At 36.3% G+C, this 25,481-nt stretch overlaps 1 protein-coding gene across 6 annotated transcripts in view; it reads right to left on the bottom strand.

Annotated features, from left to right (window-relative positions):
* The window catches only part of GPD2 (glycerol-3-phosphate dehydrogenase 2), a 150,926-nt gene that overhangs the window by 58,580 nt on the left and 66,865 nt on the right, over positions 1 to 25,481 (bottom strand). For all 6 annotated transcript variants that reach the window (XR_010109463.1, XM_003832714.5, XM_003832713.5 and 3 more), the window contains 3 exons: positions 16,743 to 16,867; positions 15,341 to 15,438; positions 14,162 to 14,325 (listed from right to left, as the gene is read on the bottom strand). Coding sequence is in view for 5 of the 6 variants with exons in the window: in XM_003832714.5 (XP_003832762.1) it covers positions 14,162 to 14,325; positions 15,341 to 15,438; positions 16,743 to 16,867 (387 nt within the window). In the remaining variant the exon portion in view is untranslated. The remainder of the gene's footprint in view (positions 1 to 14,161; positions 14,326 to 15,340; positions 15,439 to 16,742; positions 16,868 to 25,481) is intronic.

Below are 25,481 nucleotides of genomic sequence, written 5' to 3'. Positions count from 1 at the left end.
TGATATTGCTTTTAATTTGGTAGTTGCTTTCATTATTATATACTTTTTTATTTTATTCTCAAATATCTATTCTTCTGAATAGATAGCAAATCATATACTAGTAACACTTTCCAGTGAATGCAAGAGTATATATTTGGTTTTGAACAGAAAAGGAGCAATAGTTATTTAACTTGTGTGGGAGGTTAGTTGCGTGTGCCTATATGTTTTTTAATGTGCAAAGATGAGTTAAAAAAAAATAGGTGTTGTGTGGTTCATGCTTGAGTGGATATAATGATCTACAGAGGGTTTTACTAATGTAAGTGTGATATGAGTAAGTATTAATAGTAATAATGAAACTACTTTGAAACTTCACATTCTAAAATAGTAATCTATTTGGCTCCAGAGAATATAATCTACACCAAGGTGTTAGTTATATTTATAAAAACTATGTACCGAAGACTTTTTTTCACAGTTTTTTTTATTACATTTCCAAGGCTTGGTAGTTGAAACTAAAGTGTGGGGCTTTTTAATTGAAGAGATATTTTTATTACTGCCATTCTTTGTGAGGTTAGATGCTTAATACCAGGCTGGCTTTCCATTACACTAAGAAAGCTGCTGTGTGTCGTCTGCAGAATAACTCAAAAATTGATTTAATTATTAATTTTTTACTCTCTTTCTTCCTTTTCCCAAACAGGTATCTGGGCAAAGACTCCTGATCCTCTTGAAAGAATGCTAGAAAATATGTGAAGAATGGGTACAGCAGAGAGAAACTAGGGACTATGCCAACAGATACGTGAGGCATTATATTGTCCACACAATAAAGTAGCAAGAAAAATTAGTTCCTGAAGAACAATCCTTACAGCTTCCTGAAGACCAATCATTATGGCCTTTTATTTCCCATTTATTTCCCCATATTGCAATGTCAGTTATTTCCTCCTCTCCTTGTTTCCAAATGTGACCTATAAAATTTTGTTTCTGAAGGAGAATCACTCTGAGACGAATTCATTAGATAGTTACTGCAAGCTTCAAAATGCAGTATTTTTAAGCATGGCTTACATTTCTTGGGCATGTGTTCTCCGAATGTCTTTGAAACAAAAGCAGAAAGTCCCTCAAATTTTTATATCTTAAACTACAATTAATTAGCTTTATCTCTAAATTTTAAAAAATGCACCATTAATATAAAGCATATCAACACAAATTTTACCAAGAAGTATAATTTCACATATTAGTATCAGACAGACTCATCTATTTAAAAGACTATAATTGACAGAAGCACTTAGTCTGACTAAGCATATTAGCATTCAATGCAAGCAAATGTTATGAACCAGATTTTAGCAAATTTGAACAAATCACAGCATATTTTACATAATGATAATAACAGCATTTGAGACTCTCTGATTAATTTTAAGCTCTCTACACAGATCAGACTAGTGGATGTGTCATTGTTTTGTGGTATCCAAAGAAAGGAAATAAGATTTTATTTTCACTTATAAAAAGAAAAATAATTTGAAAGTGTGGTTTATTGATGGCTAAGGCTGTATGAGCAGGTATATTTTGATCTAAGCAGTTAACATGGCTATGAAATGTAATTCCATAAAAGTTGGTCCCTGCTTTTAAATTCACCTTTTAAAATTTTGTGGCCTCTTATACTTATGGAAAGCAGTATCTACTCTATTAGGTGAAAAAAGCATGGCACTACTACCACCTACAAAATGGTAGGCAGAGCAAAAACAAGTGTACATATAATAAAAACATATGCATACATACATTAAAAGAACATACCAAAATCCTAAAAAAAATTTTTAAGTTGATTTTAAAGAAGGAGGGAATAGGGCAGAACAAGGAAAGAAGCTAGCCTTGTTTGAATTGTCTTTGTTTACATTTTTTACTTTAAAACACTTTATTTACATAATTTATAAAACAGAAGCACAGTTTAAAAACATAAATTCCTAATCATCTAAAGCAAAATGCAATTATCTGTTGTATTAAGTGGTGACATAACCACACTTATAGGAAATAAATATGTCAAGTCACTTTAAAAGACAGTAATTTGTCCGTATGTCCCCATTCAACAACAAAACTGAAAAATAAAATTAAACTGTGTTGGAAGTCTGATTGATAACGTTAAATAAAAACCATGTAATACTAAATTTGAAGTGGAACTGTATCTAAAAACTCAACATGTTTTTCTTCTTCACATAATTTTTTTCCTAATTTTTTCTATTGAAAGGCCTAGAAATAATGACCAACCAGTAGCAATGAACCTTCATAGCAAATAGATTATGGTCCCTAGTTACCATTTTCCACACGAGGGAGTCAAGTGTTACTGAAGAAATGGCTGCTTCCAAAACTAGGGAAGGAAAGTTTCAAGATGAAACCGGAGTATCTTGTCATAGCAAACAGCACAGAAATCATCATAGACCACTGACAGGGTATCAAAAGGGCTCAGGGGCCAACTGCAGGAAGTGCCCCAGGGCCAGAGATGGGCAATATGAACATCAATAATTCTGATGGATTGACATGTATCTATCAAATACTTCAAATTCATGAGTTTATGTTGACAAGCTTCCCCTCAGAAAAAGATCTCATTACATTTGGAGGATACTAAAAAAGCTAACTCATTATTTTTGAGGACAAATAAATGAAAGAATCGAGCATTTACCCAGACTTTCCTATATACAATATACCTTAAGGTAGGCAGATAGTTGATACAGGGAAATTATAAGTAATCCAACTAACCCATAAAGAAGGAAAAACAGAATTATAAAAGTAACATTTTATAACCCCTTAACCTCTAATGAAATGCTGTAATTATCTAGGCAATAATTATAATTACTAATTTAAAAAAATTAAAAAGAGGTAAACAGACTTGTGATGGAAATTTACATCACCCATAAAGTATTTTTGACAAAACAATTTGATCTAGCCTTTTTGTTGCTAGTCACCAAAGATGTCCCACCTCTCCTCAGTAAACTACGCCTTCTGCTCTTCTTACTTTTGTAATCCCCTCTGCTTTTGTGATTTACTTTAATTAACAGAATGTGGTGAAAGTGACACTGTGTGACTTCTAAGACTAGGTCAAAAGAAGCCCTCTGTTTCTGCTTTGGTCTCCTGGTGGGCTCATGGGGTAAGCCAGCCACCACATAAGAAGTCTGTACCCTGTGAAAAAGTCCAAGCTAGCCATACAGAGAAGCCATGGTGAAAGAGGTGCCAGACCAAGTCGTGGCCACCCCAGCCTTCCAAGTCCAGGCACCAAACAGGAAAGTAAAGAAGCCTTTAGAAGACTTCAGCCCCAGCTGCCATCTCACTATAACTATATAGAAGGACCCCAAGTGACAACCACCCAGCTGAGCCCATCCATCCTCAGAACTATGAGAAATAACCAATCATTGTTTTAAGCCACTGAGCTTAGGTGTTGCTTCTTATGCAGCAACAGATTAATGAGACAAGTCTACCAATTTACATCAAAGGGAAACTGTTACATAAAACCATCAGGAAACAAAAAAAGGGACCGGAAACCTATCAGTTAAAAAAGAATGAATCCACACTGGGGGCTCCAAAAGGTGGGTGGGTGGGAAGAGGATGAGAGTTAAAAAACTACCTATTGAGTATAATGTTCACTATTTGGGTGACGGCTTCACTAGAAGCCCCAACGTCACCATTAAGCAATAATATATCCATGTAACAAACCTGTACATGTGCCTCTGAATCTAAAATATAATAACAACAATAAAAAGAATGAATCAACTTATATGTAAGATTTTGTCTATTTTTTATAAGTTGGTTTTTAAAATCAGGAGCCTAATAAAGTTATGAGATTATAAGGGACATGTGAACATAACCAGATATTTGATATTAAGAAATTATTGTTGGCTGGGTATAGTGGCTCATGCCTGGAATCCCAGCACTTCGGGAGGCCAAGGTGGGAGGATCACTTGAGCCCAGGAGTTCAAGACCAGCCTGGGCAACAGAGCAAGACCCCATCTCCATAAAATTATCTATCTATCTATCTATCTATCTATCTATCTATCTATCTATAAAAGAAATTATTGTTGAACAATTTAGGTGTGGCTGTGTTTGAAAGAGAGTTCTTAACTTTAAAGATACAGACTAAATATCCATGGATAAAACATTTGTTATAGTGGGGAGTGGGGGAAAGGGGAAATGAGAGTATAGACTGGCCATGAGTTTATAAGTGTTTGGTCATGAGTTTATAAGTGTTAAAATTGAAAGTTAATTTTATTATTCTCATTACTTTTGCATATATTTGAGTTTTCCATAATAAAATTGGATAGCCTTTGTTGAACTATTTGGCTACTTTTTAAAAGTGTATAACGAACTTAAAAATCAATGGTAGCTGACATACTGTAGGATTCCAACTACATGTCATTCTGGGAAAGGCACAACTCTGGAGACAGTGAAAAGATCATTGGTTGCCAGGGGTTAGGGGAGGGGGAAGGATGACTAGGCAGAGCACAGAGGATTTTTAGGCCAGCGAAACTATTCAGTATGATATGGCAGTGGTGGATACATATCATTATATATTTATCAGAGCCGACAGAATGTACACCAAGAGTGAAACTTCATGTAGACTATGGACTCTGGGTGATAATGATGTGTCCATGTAGGTTCACTGACTGAAACGAATGCTTCACTGCAGTGAGAGATGTTGATAGTGGGAGAGTCTAAACATGTATGGGAGCAGGGGGGAAAGAGGAAGTCTCTGTACCTTTCTCTCAGTTTTGTTGTGAACCTAAAATTTCTCTAAAAAAGTAAAGTCTTTAAAAAGAAAAAAAAAATCAATCATCGCTGAAAGAAGCCATGATGCTATAATCTTCATTTTGTAAAGTCTTCTTTTTAGCTAAAAAATAAAATTATCTTCACATCCCCATGTATCTAAACTATCAATGTAGATTTTTAGCTATGATTCCTCTTCCTTCCTGTAAAATAGAGATCATAATATCCTATCCCAGCATACATACAAAGTTAGTTCAAAGATAATTTCTGCAAAAAAAAAAAAAAGTTTAAAAAACCACACTCTGCTACACAAATGTAAAACATTGCTGGTGGTAGGGACCATGTATTTGGCAAAATATATGGCATATATGTACAATGCCTGGCAAATAGTAGAGGTTCCATAAATATTTTTTGGATGAATGAGTAAATCAAGGGAAGAGTGGACAAAGATTTTTGATACAATAGCTTCTGCCTTTGATCCTGAATCTTTTTAAAATGGGTCAACTGAACCACAGAATGGGAGAGGTAAATAGCTTACTATGAACCCACTAGAACTATCTGTTCAAACAACTTACATACATCCTACTACTGAAGAATTTTTAGCACTGTCTTTAAGCTTTTATATACAGAGTACAAATATGGTTGACTACTATCTCAGCTTGCTATACCTGATCAAATCTACTTTGGTGGATTTTAATTTTAAAAAAAGCAAATTATAAGAGAATGAAAGCCTGGTATTTAATACATGCTGGGCAAGTGAGCAATAAACAATTGCAAAGTTTCCTGGGGGCTATTTTGCTCTATCTCATCATCAGGAAGCTAAAACATATGCTGGATGTTAGCCTGGGTGGACACAGTGTGTCCTATTTATTCAAGGTTTCCTTTGAAGCCACAATTTATAAGTTTTGTTTCTTAGGGGTACATGTCAAACTTCATTTAGCATTAGTTGGTATCCAGATACACTGAATAGCAAAAAGGCAGCATTTGGGGGCAAAAAAAAATATGCCTGCTGTATGAGCAATGATGTCAGTTTCATTTATGTAACTCACAGAAAACAAGAGGAGAAATACAACAGGAAAGCTGACAGTAGGAAATCAAGATTAAAACTATTCATTTAGTTTAGAAGTGTAAAATTGCATATGAACAAGGAGAAATATTAAAAGCAAATATGTTTTAAATCAATGTCTAAGAGGAAGGAATGTTTAGAGGAAGTTCTATTAAAATGTTATGGTTTTTAATTCTTAAACTTCAAAGATTATACTTACCTGAGGCATGTTCATATGCGCAATATTTTTTCCTTTTATCCTAAGAATGTTTGGCAAGTTTTTCTAGAAGAATCTTCAAATTTTAAACATACAAGGGGATGCTTGTGGAACTGATGCTTCACTTTGGAATATTTTCACAAAAAGTAGAAATTTGGTGGACTATAGAGTATCCATGAAATTGACCCCCAAAAAATAATACGGGAGTAATGTTTTGTATTTATAAATTATTTTGCATTTATTATAGTAGTTCATTTAAATATCAAAACAGCCTGTGAATTAGGTGTCATAAGCCTAAATTTATAGATGTGTAATGCAGAGCTCAAAGTGCAGTTAAGTTTGTAAACCTAAGTCATCTCCTTCCATATTGCTGATTGATTTAAAGACCCTACAATACTTTGGAAAGTAGCTTTCTAGTATGATTGCAATGCTTACAATTCCAAAACAATTTATCATGCCATTTTCAACATTATTTTTCTAAGATTCATCTGTGTTGTTCAGTTTACAGTTCATGCACTTTCAATGCTGTGTTTTACTCCATTATGTGAACAGACCATATATTAAATATTCATTTTCCTCTTGATGGATATTTGCATTACTTTCCTTTTTGAAATTATACCCAGTGCTTCTATGAACTTTTTGTACATATACCCTGGTAGACACATGCAACAGTTCCCCTAAGGCATATACCTACTAATAAAATTACTAGATCACAAGGTACCCCCAACTTTTCTAGGCATGTCCAACTGCTCTACAAAATTTATATCACCTTATGTAACCATCACATAATACTTTTACAAAGTTTAAAAATAAAACTGAACAGCCGGGCATGGTGGCTCACGCCTGCAATCCCAGCACTTTGAGAGGCTGAGGCAGGCGGACTGCCAGAGCTCAGGTGTTCAAAACCACCCTGGGCAACATGGTGAAACCCCATCTCTACTGAAATACAAAAAAATTAGCTGGGCATGGTGGCACGTGCCTGTAATCTCAGCTGCTCAGGAGACCGAGGTGGGAGAATGGCTTGAGCCTGGGAGGTGGAGGTTGCAATAAGCCAAGATCGTGCCACTGGACCCTGCTTGAGCGACAGAGTGAGACTCCATCTCAAAATAAATAAATAAATAACAATAAAAATAATTTTAAAAATAAATAAATAAAACTGAACAATACATTACTTTAGAAATACATGTACATATAATAAGATTATTAGAAAGACCAGGAACCCTAATAATACAATTCAGCATAGCAGTTATTTCTAGGGAAGACAAGGAAATGAAATGGTGAATAGTCACAGTTGGCTTCAATGTCTTGGTAATATCCTAGTGATATGGACAGGAGGCAGGGAAATACTGGGTAGCAGAGGGCAGTTCCCCAGCAATGGCCCCATCCACAAGCCTGGGCCCATGGCCCTAAATGAGAACTTCATATCCCTGTTTTCCCACCCGAATGTTGTTTTTTCAAAAACCACCCTGACCCACAACACCCCCATCCTGTACCTATAAAAACCCCAAATTCCACCGGCAGAGGAGTGGAGTGGCGTAGCAGAGAATGAGAGAAAAGAAGAGGCAGCTGGACGGTTGGAGACAGGGAGGTTATCTTCCCACTCCATCCCCTTTCCAGCTTCCCATCCCACTGAGAGCCACCTCCATCACTCAATAAAACCTCTGCATTCACCATCCTCCAAGTCTGTATGACCTGATTCTTCCCAGATGCTGGGCAAGAACCTGGGTACCAAGAAGGCAAGGTGTAAAAGGCTGTCACCCTGACTCTCCACTGAGCTGCTTAATACTTAGCCATCTTGGATGGCAACTGCCAAAAGAGCATTAATCATAACAAACCCCTAGATGCTGCCATGGGGCTGGAGCCCAAAGGCACTCACCCTGGCCCAGGCACCTGTTTGCCTGGGTGCTCCCCCACCCACAAGGGGTTTGAGCACCCGGCCAGGTAATCGAGTCACACCCCTGTCGCAAGTCCCACGAAGGGTCCAGGCAACTCTCCTATCTCACTAGGTTTTAAGGACAGTTGTGGATCCCACAATCTTAATGACTAACTTTACAACTATGTGCTACACGTATTCTTTTATGTGTATCAATATTTACATAATTTTAAACCTTGGTTGTACAATAATAAGGATACAAAAAGGGTTAGGAGCCCTGGAAATTGTTGGCAAATAGGACTTTACATTTTAAAATAAATGCATTATGTTAAGATGAAAATTTTCTTTAAATACACAATTTTAATGCAACATGCCAATACCTCCTCTTATTCAATAGTTCTTTGTTTTTATGTTTTCAGCCACCTCAATTAAATTTCATAGAAATTAAACATTGGGAGATGAAGAAAGGGATTTGGTTATGTTTACTCTTCCAAAGCAATCTGTCCTCTCACTAAACACACCTATCTTGAAAATACTTAAATAGCCAATTATCAAAGAAATAAAATAATGACAAATTACTAGTGGCCCCCCCCAAAAAATTAAACTGACTATTCCAAAAGTAAATATCAATATGTATCTCCAATATGTATATTTATTTATAAATTACATAATGTACATACTACTGTTTTTATATATTATAGACATTTGAATCATTTCAAATTTATAACGAATTAAACTTTAAAAACATATTGAAGTAGAAGTTCTAATGTGTTCTTCCTATACCCTAGTGGATGGTTGTGTGCACCTCATGAGGCTCACACCTTTCACTTTGGAGATTATGGAGATTACCACTCCAATTCACAAGAATTGCATTAAGAAGCAAGTAGCCCAAATTTGCTTAAAGGACTTGCTATTAATATTCTGTTTGTAAATCCACATTGTTCAGTTATCTGTTCAATCTATTTCTATTATTTTGAAGAAATTAATATCTGTCTGATTTAAAGTAGGTAACACCCAATTCATTCAACAACTCTGTTTACAAATAGTGTAAATGAGGATTAAAGGCACCATCTTAAGATTTTACTTATGTTCCAGGAACTCAATGAAAAAACAAACAACAAAAAGACCAAAAAAATCACTTTTGTGATACTGGTAATTGATTTTTTTAGCTTTCCAAGTAGATAAAATCAACACCTTAAAATACTTGTCTTTAACCCGGGCTTTCTTTTATTAAAGTGTACAATTGCAGGCGCATGCCTAGAGGAGTAATAGCTTGCTCCTAACAAAAGAGCCTGGATTCCACAATATGCCTTTTGCCAGAGGCATCGTTCCCCAAAGCATACAGCTAACTGCATCTCCTGCTGTACCTGTAACAATTTAATTGTATAAGTCAGCCTAGTCAAGCATCTCCAGCTCGTGACTGGGAGACATGAAATTCATTGTCATTACTGTCCCTGTCATTTTGGATCATTATATCCTGCTGCAGAATTTTCCTCACTTCAGTGCATTTTTACCTCCAGGAGCCAGGGATTATAGCTGAGGTTGGGGTGGGGGCAGGACCGTGAACTACATTTACCTCAGGGGAGCCAGAGATTAAATTGGCTTTGCTCTCTCACGAGCTGAATTCATCTATTTGTATGCTGTGAGTTTTAGGTTGGAATAAAAATGAATATTCTAGTGAAATCTGGGCTTTAATTCCCCCTTTGAAATATGGATGTAACCAACTTTTATTTACATTAGGAAAAGGCAATGTAATTTCTTATAGTTGCTATTTTCATATGTGCATAAGGAATACTTAGAAGCATCGTCGGGTATGAAACAACAGACATCTCTGTCAATGTCTTGACTCTCAGAAAGGAAGAATTTAAAGCTGTAATTTTGTTCTTCAGTTTCATTTTATAATGGCTTAATGGAGGTATTTAATGGTTTTTAATATTTAATGATTTTTAATTATAGCTCATTTTCTGTGTACTAGATTGGATGACTGGAGTCTAACTAGAATAGCCACAAAGATCCACTCTGGGAACAAATAGAGGAAAAAAAAAATAAGTTCCTGAGAAAACTGGCTACCCCTAACAGCTGGTTCACATAATCTCACAGCCTGTCAAGTCACCCAGGCATGCCATGCCCTAAACACTTTCTTCTGACTTGAGAAAGTTGGCCTGGTCACCATACTCTCTACCTGATAACTCCCTTATCAGCAGTAATGGCCAGCTGTGGGTCTCTTCTAGGCAAGTTAGAAAATGCTAGGACATGTCTCAGTCAGAAAACCAGTGAGTTGACTATATGATTACTCTAACAGAATATAAGAAGGAAATACAACTGGAGGAAAAACTGGTATGTCATTTACTATCCCAACTTTCATTTCATATGGATTTCACTGAGAAATTTGAGATTCTCTCTGTCTGCATTTAAAAATATGACAGTTATTCCTCCATTTATGTGAATTTGTTTTTCAGTGGTTAACAATAAAATATGGTACAGATCATACTTATGCCATGCACAGAACAGTAACTATAATTACTACATCAAAAAGTATGAAGGGCCAGATGAAGTGGCTCATGCCTGTAATCCCAACACTTTGGGAGGCCAAGGCGGGAGGATCACTTGAGGCCAGGAATTCAAGACCAGCCTGTCTCTACAAAAAATAAAAATTAAAAAAATATATAAAATGTTGGAGGGAAAAGTGCATGGAACTTATTTATTACCTCTATGAACTTCTGTGGGAGAACAAACTTTGCCTTCATCATATGCAATAGCCATCAGAATTTAATTAGGATGAACTGTGTTTATGAGAAATTAAAATTTTTATCTTTGTACATTTTGTACTTCAGAGGAAACCTCTTACAGCCCTAACATCTCTGCGTTGAAGATACCTTACAGATCTTCTCAGTGCCTGGTCCATATTAATGGCAACATTTATTAGTTTGTCCCACTATATTTTCACATCATTATATTTCACTTTTCATGGTTGCTGAAGTAAGTGTATAAGGTATTACTAATAAGAATTTTTAGTTAGCAAAACTTCTTGCAGCATTAAATGTTCATTTGATTATCTGGTCACAGTGGCTCACGCCTATAATTCCAACACTTTGGAAGTCCAGGGAGGGAGAATCCCTTGAGCTCAGGAGTTCAAGACTAGCCTAGGCAATACAGGGAGACCTTGTCTCTAGCAAAAGTAAAAAACAACTAGCCGGGTATATTGGCACATGCTAAGTGTAATCCCAGCTACTTGGGAGACTGAGGCAGGAGGATTGCTTGAGCCCCGGAGATTAGAGGCTGCGGGAAGCTATGATCATGCTACTGCATTCCAGCCTGGGTGACAGGGCAAGACTCTGTCTCAAAAAACTCAATTAATTAAAATTAAAAGTTCATTTGATTACTTATGCCACTTTCTCATCAGATTCAAAATTCTCCCTTGGTGGGAGTTATAAAAATTATTTCTGTTCACTTTAAAATGGCTAATTTTAATTGAATTTTATTGAATTTCACCTCAATACGTTATTTTTAAAGTAAATTCAACATTATTTCAAGAAGCCTGAATGCAACTTGAAATCACTTCAGTGACTGTTGTTATATTCTCATCATGGTGATTTATGAAGAGTATGTATTTTCCTTGTTAAGAAAAGCTTATCTTATAAACTACCATGTTTAGACTTGGGTTTGCAATGACAAAAGTTCACATTGAAATATTTTCCTCTCTGAAATACTTTAGTAGCAGGATGATACTGTAATAACATTTTTCCAGTCAAAGGGAAAAAAGGCATTCATTCCTTTTGTTGAGCATGGATTTACTCATTTAATTCTTTTACCTACATGCTCCTCGTCACCTTATTTCCATGTCGATATTCAATTTGATCATCACACCATATTATGTAAAACAAGAGTTGCCCCACATGTAAATATAGTTGTAAAACCACAGAACTACACTGTTGCACATGCTTGTTTTGCCTCACCTCAAGTATGATATAGTTGGGCCTGTACCATTTCAGAACAAGGCCAAAAGACAAATTATTTATATCAAATGAGTAGAATATACTCATTTTTACTCCTTTGCCTCAAGACTTAAGATTTTACAAGCAATTTCCAAAGAGCAATTTGAAAATATTTTAAATACTTTTTAAATTTTTCAGGAATTTTTGCTAAGCTCATAATTTTGCAACCTATAACAGGCTATAAAGATCAATTCTAGATTAAAGAATTCTTTTTCCTCATGATTCTAAGAGAATAATCTTTCTTCTGCCTTGTGTAACAAAGGTTTCCCTTGGCTTCTCCATGTAGAATCAATAAGAATCTATAATTCACAACAATTCCAAATAAGAATCTATAATTCACAACAATACCAAACCAGTGTAAAACAGGATGTCACAAATTCAGACATGACATTTGCTAATATTTCTTTTCTTCTTCTTCTTTTTTTTTTTTTTTTTTTTTTTGAAATAGGGTCTCATGCTGTTGCCCAGGCTGGAGTGTAATGGCGGGATCTCAGCTCACTGCAGCCACCTCAGCCCCACAAGTAGCTGGGACTACAAGTGCATGCCACCGCACCTGGCTAATTTCTTGTATTTTTAGTAGAGATGAGGATTCGCCATGTTGGTCTCGAACTGGGGTCAAGTGATCTGGCTGCCTTGGCCTCTTAAAGTGCTAGGATTACAGGCGTGAACCAACATGCCCAGCCCACTAATACTTATTTTTAAAAGATTCAGATATTGACAAGCTTACAAATAAAATTGGTTAGTGCCTAATAGATCACAAAGTATAGAAAATGAGTAAGTATGTGAGAGGGTTTGTGCAGGAGGGATTAGTAACAAGAGGGAAAGGCCACAAACATTTCCATGTCAGGATGGGCAGGATGCTATTTACAGAATGCCTTCATACTCCTCCTGGACCAAAAACCTCTTTACTATAATCACCCAATAAACTACAATGGATTAATATTAAGGGTCCAATGCAGAGAAAGCAAATTCACAGTTAAGGTTGTCCTTTAACATGTAGACTCAATCAAGGGCACCAAAAAATAGTTAAGTGGCCCCCCTGTGGTGTTCAGATGCTAGGAAGCACTGTAAACTGTGAATTTTCTAGCTTTTAGTGTTTGCCTAAGACCCTTAACATTTTTCTAATATTGTTGATCCTAGGACATTTTCTTGAGTTTGGTCCCCTCTTCCCTCTCTGTACATATACTTTTTGCATTTATATATGAAAGCCTGACAGCTGAATTGGTTCAGAAATGTAACACTGGAAAGAAGAAAAAAACACAGGGATAGCCTTTGGGACATCCCATAGTATTCAGTATAAATATCAAAGTATCCTGAAAAAAATAAAACAACAACAAATTCTTCTTGCTAAGAGTTTAGATATCTAATACTAGATAGAAAAGATACTACAATGGGGGTGGGGGGCTCACTGAGGTATAAAATCTAAGCTGTCCTCTGCATCACTAAATTTTTAGGACTTTTTGAACATGTATAATTATCTGTGTTCAGCTATTTCCTTATAAATGGACACCCTTGGACTATATTCCAATCTCACACACTCTTTAAAACTACTAGTAAAATTTTACAAATGGCTTTGCCTGTTTTGTTTTATGTTGTTTTGTGGACCATCTGGAGATATATTAAGTGTTCCTTCAAATAAAAGTGTACAAAACTATATTGCATACATGAAAAAAAAAAAAAAAAGAATGAACATTGAACACATGGCAAATGGCCACTATGTAATGTCACTATTAGAAAACATCTAACAACAATAAAATAAGCAATAAAAACTCAGAGCAGTTTAACAGATGCAATGTTCATCTACCTTCGTCATATAAATTATACATTCAAGAATTGTGTCCTGTGCAAAATACAAACATGTCAATTTCAGCCCACAGGGCATTTTTCCCCCTAGGTTTATAACCCCTTGAAAATGGAGGTTTCATCTAGAAAACCTAACATATCCTCAGCTGCTTTCAACATTATAATATATTCATAAGGCAAATATTCACTAGCAAACACATAACAAATTACATGGCATGAGGGTAGGGACCAAATTCATAATAATGAGAAATGGACCAAACCAACCATGAGACACAAAGTAGAAATCAAAGAAGAAAACAAATATGTAAAATAAACAGTATTAAAGGTAAAATGGTATGGTTAGTTTTTCAGCCACCGTTAGAGAAAATGGTGAATATGTGCGTGCACGTGCGTTTGTGTGTTGTGTAAGATTAGTATTTAAAGATGCAAAACTATCTCCTTAAGAATACACTATAAGGGTCATGAGTGAGAGAAAAGTATCTTGTGAGGAAAAAAAAAAAAACATCACATACCGTCATAGTAGACAATTGCTCCTACCAGTTTGTCCTTCTGGAGCATTGGGAAATGTTCAAGGGCTCTTGATTTGCTGAGGACATAACTGCTTTTCAGGCAATTGCTTCCTGCAACCAAATCATACAGCTTGATTCCTACCCAGTAGTAAGGTAACTGCCACCACCTACAGCATAAATAGGGGGGAAAGTTCTTTAGAAACAGAGTATAGCATTATAGAACATTACCTTACACTACAAGACACTTTCATTTAAGAAAAACAAAGCATACCTAGAAGTGGACTGCAAAAGAAACAGACTTATGCAACTGTTTTTGACACCAACCTAGCTGAAGTCTATAAGTAAAATAAATCAATGAGATTTTAAATGAATCTTCTCTGAGGCAGCTGTTCTCAAACTGGCTGAATATTAGAATTCTCTGGGGAACATTAAAAATACTGATGCCTAAGCCTCATACATCCAGAAACTGATTTAACTAGACTAGGGTGGGGGCCTGGATGATGACAATGTACACCCAGGATTAAGAATCACTGGTTCAGGAAGTCCTAAGCGATCTATGATGAAGGATGAACAAAATTATAAAAAATCTGTTTCCAGCCTCCTACAACACTAATGTGGCTAAAAGAGTTACATAATCTGCTTGTTCATACTACCTGAATTCCAATGTAAGGCAACTTCATGGATAGCTCTAAAAACATTAGGAAAATTAAGTTTTATAATTTATAATCTGACACTTCCTAACCAAATTTCAGGCTTGGTTAACTCAGACACGTAACATGACTCAAAATGGCTTGGGTTTCAAGTGGTACGTGGTATGTTTACATTTTATAACAGGATACTTTAGCTCAACCATTTACAGTCTGCACATGATCCTCTTATGTTCCTTAATGCAAATGCAGTTGCTCATCTATATACTCTCAGAAACTGGAGTAAGAAACTACTAATTACAAATACAGAATACGACCTCCTTTGCCTTTAAAATCTAGAGATAGGCCAGTAGAGAGTAATTTAAGAAAAGCCATACTTTTAAATACAACAAAGGAAAATACTTCAAAAGGATTAAAGATTAGGACCAATTAAAACCACATTATGAAATATGCATTGAGGGATTATTTCCATTAAAACCATTGTTCTATTGACCGCAGAGAAACAAATGCATACAGGTGATATCAAAAGGCTTACTTGTAAACTGGAAGCATTATAGGCAATGGAGCTGATAAATGGGGAGCAATTTCTAGCAGGTTGGCACGCTCATGAAGGGCTTCTTTTACCATCCTATACTGAAAGGCAAAACAGAGAAAATTAGTTTGGCAGTAACAGATCATAATATTTTCAAATGGCAAATAGACACCCTGCCAACTGATTGATACACAGAAACCTTCTACCTCTGAGTGAGGATAGCTCCCTCCTAATCAAATTTCTAATAATACATCATGCTGTCAACCTCAAAGATTTTTTAGAAACCTTAACTGTATTTGCATAGGAGAAAAACATGCTGTCAGAGTTCCCAGGTGTAAGATATTTTCCTGACTTGAGTTACAAGATTATTGTAGCCATTTATCTTGCATCCTCTGGATTGTCTCCCTTTCTCAGTTCCCCATAATATTTTTTCTGTGTAGGAGATAACAGATTGTTCAAATTCATGCTAAAAGTTTCCATCTTGCCTTCACGAAACCAAGCAATGATGCTCCTTAACAGTTGCACAGTATTTTACAGATTATAAAAAGGCTTTTGTCTTAACTGCTGTAGTCCTCATTATGCCTCTCTAAAAAGCCAGCATTGCTATTGTAACACTAATTTTACAAATAAGATAACAGACTCATAGATTTTGAGTAAATAAGCCTGAACACATCACAAGTTAGCTGATTCTAAATCCTATGCTGTTTTCTTTGCCTCCATCATGATGCTGAAGAGAAATATAAGAAAAGGGGACAGATTCAAAACTGACTTGTCAAGAAAAAAAAAGAGACAGATTCAAAACTTGACAATGTCAAGCCAGTGCCACTGTGTTTTTCATGTACAAAAAGAGATAGGAAGTTCAGCTGATTTTTTTTACCCCTCTGGGAAATGTCATCTTCCACACTGCCTTGGCAGTTTTCAAATGGTGGCAGGCTGGACACAATAAAGTGTGACATAAGAAAAGCATGACTCAGATCATCTTTTCCTTCAGAATATGTCAGTGACAATATGAGCCTATGACTGCAGTTGTAGTTAAGAGGATCAATTTCGCACTCCCCCTGCATTACAACATAGCTCCCCTGAAAGTGCTTGCAAAGTAGCAATTTGGTAGCCATTGGCAAAAACCCAATCACAATTGTTAAAAGGCAACACATCCAAAAGTGATTTTGTAAATCTGCTACTTCAACATGCTTGTGAAGAAAAAGCCCCTGATTACCTATAAACATAATACTACAGGAAAGAACTGACACACCTCTCCTGAAAGATATTCCAGCAGAATACACTAAATAGGTATTTCCAACAGGAAGAAATGCTTTTAAGCCATTAAAGAAAAAAAAACCTGATTTAATTGGGTAGAAAAAAGCACAGTTGCAATTTTTGTTTAACAACCAGCATACACAATTACCTGCTCAATATCCAACTTCATGATGGCCTTCTGCAGATATCTCACACCACCATGGATCAATTTAGTGCTTCTGCTGCTGGTCCCTGATGAGAAATCATCTCTTTCTACAAGGGCTGTTTTTAGTCCTGTGTAACCAGAAAACCAAATTAACTTCTTAAATTACACAATTTGTATGTAATTCATTAAAGGCACTTCTCCAGGGTAGAGACAATCACAAGAAAAATTACTCTGAACATGGATAAATTTGTATTCAAAGTGCAGTACACTGTCTATATTATAATGAAGAGATTTTAGGCTCTTCCTGGGGGAAAAGTCAAGCCAGAACTAGAAGCATATTAAGCTGTGAATGAATCACAACTAGAAAATATTACCGTGCAATTTCATGGCAGTAACATACTCTGGTGCACTTAGAAGGTCAAAGGAGAGACTAGCACCCAACTCTACCCATGAAGAGTTAACTGAATGTTGTTGCAAAGCCTTCTAGAACTCTCGTTCATCTCTCACAACAGTCCAGACCTGTCGCAGCCCCTCATCTCTGATCTACTCTAATGCATGCATCATGAATAAATCTAGACTAGACTTCCTTCTGTGTGTTGACTTCTGTTGAGAAATGCATCTAGAGTGGTATTATGGTAGATATACAATGGGGAAAGATAGCAAAGAAAGGAAAGAAAGAAAAAGAAAGGAAGAAAGAAAGAAAGAGAATAAGTTCTGACATTGAGGTGTTTATAGTCTAATTTAAAACCTTTGAACATGACAGTATTTTAGAATTACAAAGAAATCCAAGCCAGTAAAAATGAACACTGTGCAGAGTAACCATGAGTAAAGAATATATTCTTGCCAGGCGTAGTGGCTTATGCCTGTAATCCCAGCACTTTGAGAGGCGGAGGTGGGCGGATCACTTGAGGTCAGGAGTTCAAGACCAACCTGGCCAACATGGTGAAACTCTGTCTCTACTAAAAATACAAAAAATTAGCTGGGCATGGTGGCATGCGCCTGTAATCCCAGCTACTCGGGAGGCTGAGGCAGGAGAATCGCTTGAACCCAGGAGGCAGAGGTTGCAGTGAGCCAAGATCATGCCACTGCACTCCAGCCTGGGTGACAGGGTGAGACTCCATCTCAGGAAATAAAAAAAAAAAAAAAAAGAAGAACATATTCTTGATAAGGAAAGGCTGAGCAAAGATAGGTCAGTTCTAGAAGTTGCCCATGCCCCCTTTACTTGAGGGCTGTTATAGATCTCCTAGGGATAACTAGTTTTGTTTTGCTGCAGAGACACCCTGCTTCTTCAGGACTGGAGATGACCATCAGTACTACAAGTGTCACACAGGAGTTGAGAGATGAAAGCCAATACGCCAAAAGACCCAAAGAATACATCGACACCAAGCCATGAGGAATTTTCATGGCCTGGAACACTCTCGGAGGATGAAAGAATGTCATAGAATCCAATTACAATGAGAATACATAACTAGAGCAGTTTGGACTCACAAAGTTCATTTAGGAGAACCTGTGCATGTATTCAATTCAAAGCCACTTATTACATTTAATACCAAAGGGTCGTTTTTATAACTTTTAACAGTTTAAATATCGTACCCAAATGTCATCATAAAATCAGGGCAATTCCCTTGACTCAAAAGGACAAAATATTTAGAAGCTGTGGAGAGAAAAGTAGAGAACTTTGATTCAAGGGCAAAAACTGTTAATGCCTTAACTACCTAGAAAAATAACACAAAAGTTACAGGTATCACAGCCCCAGGTCACTCCTTTTAAGTATATATGCCAGAGAAAGACCTGTAAAATTCTCAGCTATTAAAACCCTAGCAATGCCTAGCGAATTTAGTAGTGAATATACTAAGAACACAGAAAAATATTAGTACATATTTTTAAGAATATTGAGAGCCAAAATCCTGATATTAGAAGTGAATTAGGCATGAACTAGGCTGTCAGGTATCTCCCTGCTCAAAGAAAAGCAAGTATACAAAGTGCAGCAGTTTAATAGAGGCCAAGTTTGAAAATCCAGAAGACTCTCATCATACTCCACGTTAGAAGGTAAATTCAGGATATAAACCCAGAAAAATTAAATCTGCAAATCTCTTAAGAATGCACTATCTCAGTGAGCTATATCACCTTTTCTTAGTAAGTCCAACACAGAGTTCTTCTTCTAGCACTAAAATAGACCATTTTTTCTTCAGCTGAAGATCAGACGAGGGAGTTGACTTTCAAATGATATTTAAGAGTCAGATTATTTAAAATATACCTCTCTTTAAACCCTGGAATCACTGTCATGGCATCAAGATGCCCACACCATGAGAGGCAGGGAAACAAGGTTGAGAGAGGACAAGCAGCCTCCTCCACAGCCCACAGCTTCCTCACCTGGGCCTATCCTTAGGGATACCTACCCTAAGGTATCCTACAGGCTATGGTAGACAGACTACTTAGATAGTCTCCAGTAATCCCAACTGCATAGTATGTCACCCCCTGCCCTGGAGTGTGGGCTAGACTAGCACCTTTCTTCTAATGAGCAGGTGATGTGCCACTACTGTGATTAGGTCATTAAAGACTGGGAAGTGCTCTCTCTCTTTCCAGTATTCTCTATTGCCCTCCTGCTTGCTTGCTCTGGTAAAGCAAGCTGTCATGTTGTGAGTTAAGGAACAAAGGGAGGCTCCTGGTCAACAGGTGGTGAGGAACAGAGACGTCAGTCCAACAACCATGCGAGTTATTAGAAAGCACTGTCCACTATGAGGGATGCAGAGCCACAGTACCCAGCTAAGGCTCACCCAGATTCCTGACTTACTGAAACTGGCTGATGATAATTGTTGTTTTACGCCACCAAGTTTTGGGGATAGTTTTGTAGTGACACAATTCCCTGTGTGAAGATTAACTATAGCCAAGATGGGAGAGATGGGAGTTTTCCTTGTACCTGGGGATGGAGTCGTCAGGAAAGAAGAGTCTACAGAGAAGTACGTGTTCAGGGCAGGTGGAGTGAAGAAAGGGAAAGATCATCGACAAAGCCCAGCTTAAGAAAGAGAAGGCAAACGCTTCATGTGGCCTAGCTTATCCAGGGGCTGCTTGTCACTCAGGGGCTGGAGTGCAGGTACAAAGAATGGGCAAGGCAGATCTCAGAGGGCTCTTCTTACACATTCAGGTATTTGGATCTTGTCCTGTTAACCACTGTTTCTCACAAGTAAGTAATATCTGGATCTCCTCAAAAGGAAGATGCCTCTGAGAACAGAGCTATGTGTCCTGGATCAGTTTAAGAAACAAATGTTTCATCAGAAAAAAACAAGATGTGGCCAGGTGTGAGTGGCTCACATCTTTAATCCCAGCACTTTGGAAGCCAAGGCGGGAGGATGATCACTTGAGCCCAGGAGTTCAAGACCAGCCTAGACATCATGACAAAACCCTGTATCAACCAAAAAATACAAAAATTAGCCGGGCATAGTGGCATGTGCCTGTTTTCTCAGCTACTTGGGAGGCTGAAGTGGGAGAATCGGCTTGAGCCCAAAAGATAGAAGTTGCAGTGAGCCAAGATTGCACTGCTGCACTTCAGCCTGAATGACAGAATGAGACCCTATCTCAAAAAAAAAAAAAGAAAAGAAAAAGAAAAAGTGGCTGGGCACAGTGGCTCATGACTGTAATCCCAGCACTTTGGGAGGGGTGGGAGGATCACTTGAGGTCAGGAGTTCGAGACCAGCCTGGTCAACCTGGCAAAACCCCATCTCTACTTAAAAAAAAAATTAGTCAGGCACGGTGGTGCATGCCTGTAATCCCAGCTACTCAGGAGGCTGAGGCAGGAGAATCGCTTGAACCCAGGAGGCGGAGGTTGCAGTGAGCCGAGATCGTGCCATTGCACTCCAGCCTAGGTGATACAGTGAGACTCCGTCTCAAGAAAAAAAAAAAAAAGATGTAGCACGCACAGGCAAGCACTAATATTAGTATTTTTAGTATTTTACACAGTTACAAGCTATCCATTCTGGGGAACCAGGGTGTGCTTGTTAATTTATTATTATAAAAAAGGAATAACATTTAAATTTTTTCTAGAAGTCCTCAGATATTGTTTTGAGAAATACTATTATGCTGACTGTCAGGAGAACTATCAAAATGTTTTCAGCTGAGAAATCAGATTAAGGTTCAGAAAAGATTAATCTGACTGCAGGAATGAGGGGTAGAGGTAGGACTGGAGGCAGGAGACCTTTTGGAGGACGAGTGTCATATAACAGGAGTTGGGGCAATGAAGAATCCGGCCTCAGAAGGCAGAGATGGTATTGAAGAGTGATATAAAGAGAAAATTTTATGGGCTGTGTTGTCAGGATGGATTTTTTTTTTTTTTAATTTCCCAAATTGACAGAGTGTGAGGCAGGGAACTACTCTAGGAATTAGCAAGCCATCTCAGGAGGATATTTCAGGATATTTAAGTGAGAGCTAACACTTTAAAGCTCTCAAAACTGCTTTTTCCAGTATTGGACATTTTAAAAGTTATCACATGTACTTATGTGAGAAACCCTAGTGAATACCAACAAAAGTTAAAATGGGCCTCTCTGTCAAACCAGGCTGTTTTTCTTGTCCCATTATTTCTAGTGTCAAATTATCAAGTTACCCACCAGAATTTCTGGAAAGAAATGATACTGCTCCTTCCAGAGCAAAAACTTAAAATTTTAGTTTCCAAAGTTATAGCTAAATTGATATATTAAAATGCCATGTAACATAAAAGTATTACTGAAAGTTTTCCAAACCACAAAAAACTCTAAAAATTTTCTTTAATTTTCAACTGCTATTATATGCTAAATGTTTTAAATCTCTCATTTTTGTTGAATGAGAAGTAGAAAGGAGGAAAATAAAATCAAGACATTATTAGAAGTCATAACTGCAACTCAACTATTTCTTAACTAATTAACCAACCAACCAACTGCAATGAAGACAATAACATTTTTAAAAGCCTTTTGAGGTTCTTCTGTGGTTCTGTTATCTAATCTGTCCCTTTCTGTTTCAATTCTCAAAAATCCAAATTGTTTCCTCACCTCAAAAATTACTGAAATCAAATTAAGAGTTCAGTTTTCTGGTATGTTAAGTATAAAGCAAGGAAGTGAAAAGAGGGAGGTGTTTTATCTTCTCAGATAGTGAATAGTATTAAGTGATATTCAATGCTAGCATTTTGTGTTCTTAGGTAAAATAATTAAGCCTTAAGGGCATAAAAAATAATGCACCCAGGATTCAAGAAACTACTCCTTACTATGGATTTGAGGAGGCTGGGGAGAGATCTTCCCTCAAAGTAGAAAGAGTGACCTCCTTACATTACAGGCAGGGAAGGGCTGGCCTCTCTATGTAGTGAAGGTAATTCACTAAATTAGTTCAAGATTTTATAGTAAGTTTGTTTTTCTTTTTCTTTTTTCTTGTTAGCAGCTACTTTTTATGGAAAGCAATAAGCTGTATCTCTATTAAGATGAAACAGAACATTTAGTGGGAGTGGTAGTATCATTATTTAAGGCTTTGTTTTTATTACTGATTACTTTTAGTAGGTAGTCTGGGGAATTTTGCGACAGTAATAAAATATTAATATTTGGAGTAACATTACCTGAAATCTTAGGCAGAATAACAAGATTAGTTAGAGTAGAAGAATAAAGTCAACTTGAAATCTATATTCCATTTACCATCTCATCTGTTAGCAAGCTGAAATTGTATCTTCTAGGTGGGGGAAGAGTTATGAACTAACACAGCTCTTTACAGCTTTGTCTTTTCTGACCTGAGTGAGAATGTCTAATTACTTCCAACTAAACCAATTCATGGATCAAAACAGTTGGATGAATATAGAAGGATAATTACAATCTAAGAGGAAAAATGGTACGACATTTAACTTTCACAACATGAAATAGAACAGAAGTATATTTTAATACCTTTTACTGATTATCTTATTATGCATGAAAACATGCTCAATATAATAAATGCAGAGAAGCAAAGAGAACAAAATAAAACTCTCCTGTAATCACACCACTCAGAGATAACCACAGTTGACATTTGGGTATTTAAACGTTCACATTTTCTATGCACGTATATAATCACATAAGTACATTTTTGTAAAAATAGGATCATATGGTATATTTGATTTAATTTTTTTCATTTAACACTGTTTATTGTAAACATTTACCCATGTCAATAAATATTTTTCTATAATTTCATTTTTAACATGTGGATAATATTCTATTAATTTTAATAATTTATTCAATTTCTTATTTTTGAATATTTGGATTATCTCATTGTTTCACTATTACAGATAGTGCTGCAAGATTATATTTTCATTTAAACTCCTTGTATCTTTAATTATATCATTAGAATAAATTTTAAGAAATGTCACTATTAAGATATTTCTAAATAGAAAGGTGAGAATAATCACTCTGAAATAAGTATCAGAGACACCAAGATAATAGCACAAAAAATCAAAAAATTTAAGATGCTTTGTATGTTAGCACCATAAGAACAGGTATTAAAGCCACATGCTGCATGTAGGAAAAATAATATAGTTTTTTTTTTTTTTTAAAGGTGAGTTTATCTTTCTTTAGAAAAGCTTTGGGCACTTAACTTTGGATTTCAGACAGCCATTGCCATTAATAAGAAAAGGGACTAACCCGAAGGCTGAACATTTTATGGGAAGGATCAATTCCTCTAAAATATTATCCTCTTGTAAAGCTGCAAAGTAATCCTGACTTGTTAATCCTCACGATCATGATACTATGCTTTGGCCTGGTATTTTCCAAAAGTGAATATTAGCATTTTATATAAATATATGATATTGAATTGGTTATTTATCTATTTCTATGTTTATATTAGAAAACAGATATATTAGAAAACAGATTAATAGAGATATGATGTTGTTAGAACACATCATTAACATACTTTAATGTTTGTTAAGTACACACATGATTATGGAGTCTCAAAACTGTACTAGGCTGTAACAATAGCAATAACACAATTTTGAGGAATAAGAGAGTTGCTGCTGTTGCGTTTTATTTTTACTTTGGTATTATCAAACATATCCAATGTTCAAAGAGAGGAAGAATATCCAAATAATATAGAAAGGCAAAAAAAGATAATGATGTAAAAAACTATACTAATGGCCTCCTGGTTTCCTAGTTACAAAATCCACAGGTAAACAATGTTAACTATTAAAACTGTCTTATATATTTTATCAGAAACTTTTCTATGCTTACTAAAGAACACTATCTGATACCATCTCGCTTTAAAAACAAATAAAAATTAGCACTCATTCTTCACAACTTGCTTTTTTAAAATTTGTAACACATCTTAGCCATTTTCCCTGTAAATACTTATACATCTATCTCTTTTCAATAACTGAATATCCAATTTATTAAGCCAGACTCCAATTTTTTGCCATTATAAATATTGTTATAAATAAGATTCTGACCAGTATGACATTGTAAGCTCAGCCTTTGAACTCTTCTTCTTCTTAAAAACACAGAAAATTATATATGCATATATTTTAAAGGACATAATTGACTCAAAAATAAGATTAAAACTCAATGGACTTGAAATGTAACAGAAACTCAGAGCAGAATGTTTAGACGAAAAGCTTCTCTCTTGCTAGGTTCAAGGTCTAAAAATGGGCAAAGGCAATCAAGATCTCAGTTCCAAAAGGGTAAGAGGAATATAAATATCCATTACAAGGAAAGGTAAAAAAGCCAGAGGAGCATTTGATTGCTGGGACTGAAGAAAGTCTCTGCCTCTTGTGCAAGGAGGTTGACAAGCTTCTCTTGACCACTCTCTGGGCCCAGGAAGCAGAAAGACAGACACAGCCTTGGCACCAGCACCACAGCCAAGGCACCACTTGTCTCAGCAGCTAGTCTGCAAGGTCCCCAAAATCAACAAGGGCAGGAGTCTTTTGGTTCCAAGAAAAGTCTCTCATGGTCATTACTATACTTACAGAGTTGAGGGTATGGAAAAAGAGCATGAAACAAAACTGATCTAATAAGGGCAGAAAAGGGGGAAAAGAAGCAAAATAAAAAGCATGAAAGATTAAAAAAAATACAAAGCAAATGCACATGGAATCAAAAAAATGTAAATGGATTCCATTTACTGATTAAAAGACATAGTCTATTAAGTGTAAAAAGAAAACAAATAAATATAATCTAGCTATATACTATTTATCACAGATATAACATAACAAAAGGATTTAGAAAAGTGTAGAATGGCCAGGCACAGAGGCTCATGCCTGTAATCCCAACACTTTGGGAGGCCAAGGTGGGAGAACCACTTGATCTCAGGAGTTCTAGACCAGCCTGGCAATGCAGCAAGACCTCATCTCTACAAAAAATTTAAAAACTCATCAGGCCTGGTGGCACACACTTTTAGATCCAGCTACTCAGGAGGCTGAGGTGGTAGGGTCTCTTGAACCCAGGAGGTTGAGTCTGCAGTGAGCTATGATGGAGCCACTGCACTCCAGCCTGGGTAATAGAGTGAGACTCTGTCTCCAAAAACAAAACAAAACAAAACTTGAAAAAAAAACCTGAGATAAACCCTGTCTGTTTGCTATTTTGTAAATATTTCCCAAATTTCACCTTTTTGCTTTTACATCTTTTGCCATGGATACATTTTAATTTTTATAAAATCAAAAGCAGGCTTTTCCTTTATGGCTTTGTGCTGTCATACTTGAAAACACCTTTCCTACTCCATTTAAAAAAAAAATTTACATATACCTGCTTCTAATAGTTTTATGATGTTTTAATGTTACAT

This window comes from Pan paniscus, chromosome 13, assembly GCF_029289425.2.
Source record: "Pan paniscus chromosome 13, NHGRI_mPanPan1-v2.0_pri, whole genome shotgun sequence".
In the NCBI taxonomy this organism is placed as follows: domain Eukaryota; kingdom Metazoa; phylum Chordata; class Mammalia; order Primates; family Hominidae; genus Pan; species Pan paniscus.
Note: the sequence above shows the minus strand (reverse complement) of the source record. Positions and strands in the feature narration are given on the sequence as shown.